This window comes from Ptychodera flava, chromosome 2, assembly GCF_041260155.1.
Source record: "Ptychodera flava strain L36383 chromosome 2, AS_Pfla_20210202, whole genome shotgun sequence".
NCBI lineage: Eukaryota > Metazoa > Hemichordata > Enteropneusta > Ptychoderidae > Ptychodera > Ptychodera flava.
In genome coordinates, this window is record NC_091929.1 from 35,894,880 (window position 1) to 35,903,169 (window position 8,290).

General features: G+C 38.3%; 1 protein-coding gene across 1 annotated transcript; it reads right to left on the minus strand.

Annotated features, from left to right (window-relative positions):
- Positions 1-720: 720 nt before the first annotated feature.
- LOC139149930 (F-actin-monooxygenase MICAL3-like) lies at positions 721-8,010 on the minus strand. Its single transcript, XM_070721990.1, has 7 exons — positions 7,750-8,010; positions 6,754-6,964; positions 4,538-4,653; positions 4,057-4,063; positions 3,421-3,522; positions 2,609-2,865; positions 721-1,065 (listed from the first exon to the last, which is right to left on the minus strand). Exons 1-7 carry the CDS (start codon positions 8,008-8,010, stop codon positions 721-723), a joined length of 1,299 nt encoding a protein of 432 aa, XP_070578091.1.
- Positions 8,011-8,290: the final 280 nt, after the last annotated feature.

Genomic DNA, 8,290 nt, shown 5'->3' on the forward strand with positions numbered 1-8,290 from the left:
ATTGGCTTTGTGCCAACGCAAGGGACTTTTACTACGGAGCAGTAGGTGAATTTTTTGTGGACACAATGGCAGACGAAGTAGACGATAACTCTGACCAAGATATATATCCCGATGACCATTATTTTGATTGGTCTAGTCTACAATGGAGGCAACATCTGAAAAGTGAGTTTTACTATCCGGACGAAGTTGGAGAGAGTCAACTTCCACAACCAACAAGCGACCGTGCACAACCGAACGTCGGGGAAGCAACTGTAACTCCAGAACAGCAGACGATATCGGGCGTGCCGCATCCCTCAAAATTTACCATAGAATTAGTTTATACGGACGATTAATGGAGGGAGGTGTATAATAATAGGGTTATACACAAAATACGGCCCTGTATGGACTCGGGCTCAGTGAGTGACGTATTGGACTCGCATTCGGCTCGTCCAATACTTCACTCACAGAGCCATTGTCCATACAGGGCCGTATTTTGTAAAATAACCCTATATTACCATTTTCCATTGATATGTCATTCAACAGTCTGTCCCCTACCAGTGCCTTTCAACATTTCTGAAATCTTAAAGTCAATTTACGACATCGTGCAATATTCTTTTTGTCTTCAGCTTTCTCCATTCTCGTAATATGTAAAATTTTCTTGATTCGGCAAAGTTTCTTGTATTTCAATCATATAATTTGATTTGCATAATTAAGCATTACTTGTCATTTATATTGTGTCATTTATTTTCCATAATCAAGCATGGATGACTTCAGTTCAATTGTAGACATTCCTCTTGACAGGAAAGATGTTAGTTTGACATTTCTTACCTCCAGTAAGCTGTCGCCAACTAATCCAACCAGGAGCAGGCAATTGTTTCTCTCGACTACCCTGGCTGCGTTGTCAGCAGCGTACATACTGGTAAAGTCAAACATGGCAACATCTGGGAGCCCGTAGTGATTCAGTGCGAAGTCTAACCGCGGCAGTTTCTTATTGGTGGAAAAGTCAGCAGCTTCCCGCGCATAATTAAGGAGAGCTTCCTGGCTGATGTTCTCACCACAGAGTAGCTGCTCTGCTTCAGCATAGTCCTGGATTGATGTGATATGAAAATTGATGAGGTAAAGAAATACAGGGCACAGTGAAACATTTGTCTTTGTCCTCTGCGACTCTCTTTTATAATTTTCCATTTATCCACGTCGTTTTTTGCCATACATCCTGTACTTCTTATCCTTTGACGTTGTTATTTATCATTACATACAGTCTATTTCTTTCTGTCTCAACATTAATGCATGGAGGGTGTATAGCCTTTGACGTCACAGGGACTATACCACAGGATTTTTTTTTTATTTTTTACACTGTCATTTATTTCTCTGCTGATTTAATTGTTGAATAAATGTACATGTACTTCGTTGTTTTTTCAACCTCGATGAAAAGATATTTTTGTTACCTGTGGAGTCATTGATATTTCATAAATCATGATTATAAATATATAAATAAATAAATATTTAATATTAAGAAGCTGAATATCTTTCATCTGTTCTTTTTAACTATAAGAATACCGTTTCAAGTGCCTTTATTAAGGTAGAATACACCTCGGGGACAGACATTTGGACTCTAACACTTTTTAAATACTTTTGATACACCATTTGTCGGGCCTCATTTTTAAGCTCATGGAGTAACTTGACTTTTTAATACTTCATTTTTTTCGATAATCAAGAATTTTATTTTTTCCAATAAAGTTAACACAGAGATGGCAGCCATCTTGAATTTTAAATATCTGTAGATTTAGGGTAATTTTGTTCCATTGTACCATAATTTGCATTGTGATCACTGATTTTTATTCTTGATTTTGAACGAGAAAGATTTAAAATTTTGTTGAGGAATGAAAGTTTGAGCCAAAGTTTATGTCTCTCGATTTTGATGAAAGCATTTCCTTTATTCAAAATGCGCTAATGCTGTGAATCAGATACACAATCAGTTATCTGATAAAAAAATTCAGGGTACAAGCAGTTGAGATAATCAGCGTTCTAATATACCGGTACTTTGAATTATTCAAAGACATATTATACTGGTATTTATTACATAATGCCTTTTACATAAATGCCAGCTAGCATGTTTACCTCTTTACCAATTCAGCTGTACCACAGCCTCCTAATTTTGAAGAGGAAAAGCAGTAGCCAAACTGTGGGTAAACAACATCCTTTCAGGTCATATGTTTTCTAACAATTTGAGTAATCAAACTTCAGAAACCTAATGCAGTACGTGGTCTGTGTACTCCTATTTACAATTTCTATTGAACTTTCGCTTCTTACATAAGATAACTTTTTTATGTTCTATCTTTTACCGAAAACCTTTTACCGAAAACCAAATAATATCAAAGTAATCGGTTCAAGACTTGCACTTTGGCAAGGGTGAAGAATAGTGGGACTGCAAAAAACTATGGTAAATTTAACATCATCCTAAGGGGTATGCTTTGATGTGTTCACCATGAAAGGCACCCCTAGACAGGCATTGAGTTCCACTGTAAGGAGGAAGGGAACCAACACCAGATGAGCTAAATGCTTATCCAACAACAGTGTGATAATCTTTTGATCCTGTGAGAGTGTATACCGATGAATTTTCTTTGCTTACCTGAAGAAGTACTCCTTTTTCTAGAAGACTTGATTTTTTGGCTGTCATCACAAAATAGTGGGTTTCGTCCTTGTAGTAGACAATGTTCTCTAAATCTATGCGTGTCTGGGCTTTCAGGTCTTTGAAGAATTTCTGATTGAAGATGTAAGCCACACCGCTGATCTCCTCCACTCTGGTCTCAGCTTTTGTGTGACTTTTCGCAAAGTTTGCGGTGATCGCGATGGCTAGCTTGCCTCGAAACTCTTTCCTCTTAAATCCTGGATGGGACACATGTGAAGAAGATGAAAGAGTTTAGAGTCAATCATTGCACACTGCCTGTCTTGGATGCTATTTGCATACTACTTGCACCTGTGCACAGTGTCTCTGATTGCTCTCGCGATGGAATTTCATGTTTTGAGTGATTTTAGTTTCCGTCATTTTCGACCAGAATTAGTTTTGGTAACGATGCACATCAGAACTCGGGGGCTAAAGTTGCAATCTCAGTGCCGATTTTACTTCAGCGTTTTGAGTTTTAGCGCTCACTGGCCTCACAGTTGCTAGTAACACAGTGCACGTACCTGTTCAGAGTAAGTTGTGACTATGTGACCGCATTTACGTAACTTGATAAATTAGCGTATATAGAGAAGGCACAAGATCGTTGCCTCTATAGCCGCTGTGGTCTTCAGTCACCAAAACCTAAGTTAAATTACTCACCAACACAAAACCCTAGAGGGAACTCTGTATGCCATCATTTCTGCAAAACACAGATTTCACATAGGAGTCACTGACATCCCTGATGTTATAAGCCTTTTAAAACAAGAACACTTTCTTACCTCCTAACGTATTCCTTTTGCCATCAGCACCTATTAACACATCAAATTCATAGTCTGCTATAGGATGATTTGGTGGGGATATGTCAGCTCGCCATCCTATTCCTATATAAAAACAATATGATATCGATGCTATTTATCAGTCATTATTGACAGAGAGGAAGAGATGAGCCTCCATTTTTTATGCCATAAACAATTTTCACAGGCATTTGAGTAATGTACAGTATTATGGCATAAACCCATCAGTGTATCTGTACAATGACATAAACATATTGATATCTGGATGTATATACAGTAATGCACCTATTAATGTTTTCCGCTAGGGGGAGTCGAGTATAGGGCAACAGGGGGAACTGATTACAAATTGAATCAAAGGACAAAGGAACTTGATGACCACGATATCCACAGTTTCTAAAATTTTGACTGATACCAAGCCCTGAATTATCTACACCTGGCCTCTATTTTCCCCCATCTTTGGGTATCTGACATATTTTTGAACGTGCCTTGGAAAAAAGATGTCAAATTCCCCTGTCAATACAAATGTTTACTGACTCGGCACATGGTGAAGAGATGCTGTCTGACAGGATTAAGGATAACGGTTAGGGTGATCAAGTTTTTTGCCAAGACAAGTGAATTTACCAATATACTGGTCAGACAATGTACAGAATACCAACACTCATTTGATAAAGAATGTATGCTGGACGCGGAATCTACACGATAGGATAGTTAGGCTCATGTCATTACTGGTCTGGGGACCACAGTACTGACTGCATTTGCTCACCCATGATGTGGATGCAGTATTCAATATGACTTGTTCAACAGACACTGAAAACTTTTGACTAATGCCATCACAATTCTGCACACATCAAGTAGTTTTCTGATGTAGAGGATAACACAAACCTTCACTAAATCTTTTGGTGCAGCTTTTGGAAAAGAGTGAAGGCAAACAAAATAGGAAGGCGATGCTGTGCTTTCATACTCTGCGTTTACTAAAGGTTTACTGCATTTAGACTCATGGTTGTTGGTGGCTAGGGTTTATTTTCCCTCCTTCATACCAGGCACAACAAATCAAAGTGAAAACACATTTTTGGGGTGTATGCGCCACCAAGTTTTGACCTACTTTCTTCTTTTGGTTTTCCGATGGTTCAATAATTCCTTTAAATGCTGTCTTGCCATGGATTTCCACTCCAAAGAGAAGTGACACCTTCAGTAGCATGCACTGCAACTGTCTGATACCTGGACAAATCAAATAAGATTTCAATGTTATTTACAGCGCTGTAAGAACATCACAATTTATTTTTTTCAGCAATGTCACACATACATGTATGATTCAAAGGCAAAATAAATGATTTCCATGATTATACCAGTTCTGGTCACTGTAGGAGAATGGAAGAGATTTATTTGTATCACACGTCATAAATAGTCTCTGTCCCTGATTCATCAATTTATGATCCCATGGGAAGTGTCATTTTCGTGATGCTGTTCATGCGGGAAGCTAGCTGATAACCAGTTAACGGTTTGGAGGAGTTAACCAACCTGTCAATAGTTAGGACAAATGTCCTCGGGATAAATTTGGAGAGGCCATCTGTGCATACTCACATGTGAAAACATTACTTAAGCAATATCCAAGTAGATTGATAGCAGTGAAACCTTCAATATTTTGGAGGAGAAAATAGACAAGGTACGTTACAAAACATACTTGGATAATACAGGGCTCGAAATTAACTTTTTTCCCTGGTAGTCCACTTGGGCCACCATTTTCCGAAGTTGGTAACCCAATTACAACGGCTGGTAGTCCATGCATATTTTAGTTCAGGGATATCTTTTTTTCGTTACCCAGATAAGATAAGGCTATTTTTCTAGATTCTGCCCATGAAGTGAATTTTCTAGTTTAATTGATGTGAATATTGCGCACATCTTTTCCTTTTACTTTGTAATACCAAGGAAATAGGTATAATAAACGATAGTGATACTCAAAAGTTTGGTGACGTATTTGACAACCTGTTTCACCCTCAGAGTTGTATGCAAATTCTCAGTTGTCATGACAACGACACGACCTCCTAAGCACTGAGACATACTGTAGTAGGGCTAAGAATAGACTATGGACTTTCTGTAGGGAAAAAGGCAAAATTTCAGTGTAATTGTGATTTATGCATTATGATTAAAATGCAACGAAAATGTGTTTTCATTGGCCATCATTTCCTGTCATTGAGGTCCGTCAGTTAAGATATTGAAATTTTGTCGCAAAGTTTCACCGAATGGCCAGTCGTCTTCGCAATTTGCATAAAAAGTCATAGAATGGCCTTCCTGTGCCCAGTTGGGTTTGACTGCAATAATAGCTGGTCCCAAAGTGACCGACCAGACATGGCATGCCAATTTTTAGTCTTGACTGAATTTCAGGTCCCAGGTGTTGGTAGTCCGTGTGGGCTACCATTTCATGGATTTTGGTAGCCCCAGAGAAAGTTGGTAGTCTGTGGACGCGGGACTACCGTAAATTTTGAGCCCTGTAATAGCATATGTTTATGTCCCCTACGGGCATGTGAGTCCCGCATGAGTCCTGCAAAAAGAAACCAGACTGTTTTGGAATGACTCACAGGCACCCAAGGGTGCAATACTTGTATTGTACAGCTTGATTACTTTAAAATCCCTGTCATGTTCAACATTGTCAGAGAGACAAGCTCTGCAATATTTTGACAATAATATATGGAATATCCGCCTTGAGAGCAGATATTAGTACCTAACTTTTACGATACTTTTATGGTCTACCACTTGTGAAGGCTTATTTTGAAGCTCATGGAGTCAACAAATTTTTCACTGTCTTATTTTTGTGAAAATCAAAAATTTTATTTTTTTCCCATAGAGTTTACACAGGGATGTGACCATTGGTAATATTTTTCCCTAATACAAAATTTTATTCCATGACAACTGGTTTTTTATGCTTGATTTCGATGGGGCTGGTGAAAGTTTCCTTACAGAAAATTTGAGTTAACTTGAAGTCTTTTAATTTTGTGGCACATGCCACCGAAGAAAACACTACACTATAATCAGACATTTGGTTATCACAAGGTTGCCATACACTTTTAATTTATGTATCAGCAAATATTGGGTCATTTAATTCTCTGGTACTAAATTTTGTATGGTGACCCCTGATTTTTATTCTTGATTTCAAAGGAAATAGTTTTACCATTCCTTAGAGAGAATTTCAGCAAAAGTTTAAATCTTCCAATTTCAAAGCCCATACATGCTTGAAATCATAGTACAATTACACAGGTTGTCAAAATTTACTGTGGAAAGTAATTAATTCCATTCTGGAAATGGGAAGACTTTGCAGATTACTTACTAATATGGTCATTGAACCAGCACAGAATTTGCTGTAGAATTTCTTAGCACCAAGAGAACGCAGGTCTTCAATGACATACGGCCACAAATGCAGGACGTTATTTCGGCTGAAGCGGTCTCTCTTCTCTACGACGACTACTTTAGCACCAAGTAAGGAAGCATCAATAGCTGAACGGAGGCCACACGGACCGGCCCCTATGATAAGCACCTGTGTTTAAAATAATACAAAATCATATATGTCAGATCTTCACTGTTTTCGCAATGTCAACATGAAGTGTAAGAAAGCAATTTTTGCCTACATTTGCATATATTAACCCTTTGACCCCATGGTTTGAACCAATCCCATTGTTTGCTATGGTAAAGTTTGACCTCCAGACAGGGAAATGAGGGTGAAAGGGTTCAAACATGTTCAGCTTTTTGCTACATTCTAGTATGCATTACTGGTACATGGACAGTGTTTGTGTTACATGTATATGCGGTGTTTAGATAGGATATATTACAAGGGTTCATTGGTCAGTTCATTTGGGTTTCCAGTCTCTCACATCTGTACTACAATGCAGGTACTTTACTAAACCCTTCACCACCATGGTTTGGCCAAAACCTATTGTGATTGTGGACCTGTTTACAGGGAAGTGGGGGTGAACAGCTTAAACAAAAATATTATCATCATCATCATCATCATTATCATCATCAAATAGTTTACCAGCATGTTCTCCAACCTTAATAAACCATTACTGGATGTTCAAAATGTATAGTAGGGAGATAGACTCCAATTTGTAACATTTCTGCATCCATTTTGTTATAAACAGTTAAAAGAGGGGGTCACATACATGTACATGTACAGTACATATACTACAGGGTGATCCCTTCCTCTTGAACTTTGGTATAACCCTATGCGTACATGTATATTTCCCTACAAGAGAGCTGGACCTCTACACTTGATGACGGGGGTGGTGACAGTGCTGGCTTTTACCATACAACCGATTATCTTACCTTTGTATTTGTACATGCCTTCCCTCCTTTGTAATCTTTATGTTTAGCTTTCTTGTCCAGCTTAGCCCACAACGTCTTGGCCTTCCAAGACGTCAAGCGGTTTTTAAGATATGGGTAGCAGGACTTGAAGTCATTTGGCTTGACCTCCAGGAACTCGCATAGGCCTTTGAAAGCACTGATGATGGTACGAAAGGTGTTGGCACGCATGAACTGGTCAAACAGACATGTGCTGTTATCCGGCTCTTCTTCCTTGGGCTGCATGGTGTCTGGCAAATGCTGGCACAAAATACTATTGTTTCAAAAATAAACTGTGGATGAATTTACATGTAATGTCCAAAACCTGGAAAGAAAACAATATTTATAGAATTAGAACATCACTTTCAAGTGAATACATGTAGTGGAGTACAGGTAAAGGGTTCAGTGGTTTTTCAATTACAAAGTATCACAAATTTTACGGAGTTTCTTGTCAAGTTTTACACAAATAATAGTACATGTATGTATGTAAAAATTGTAGAGTATATTGTATGAAATATGAACTGTC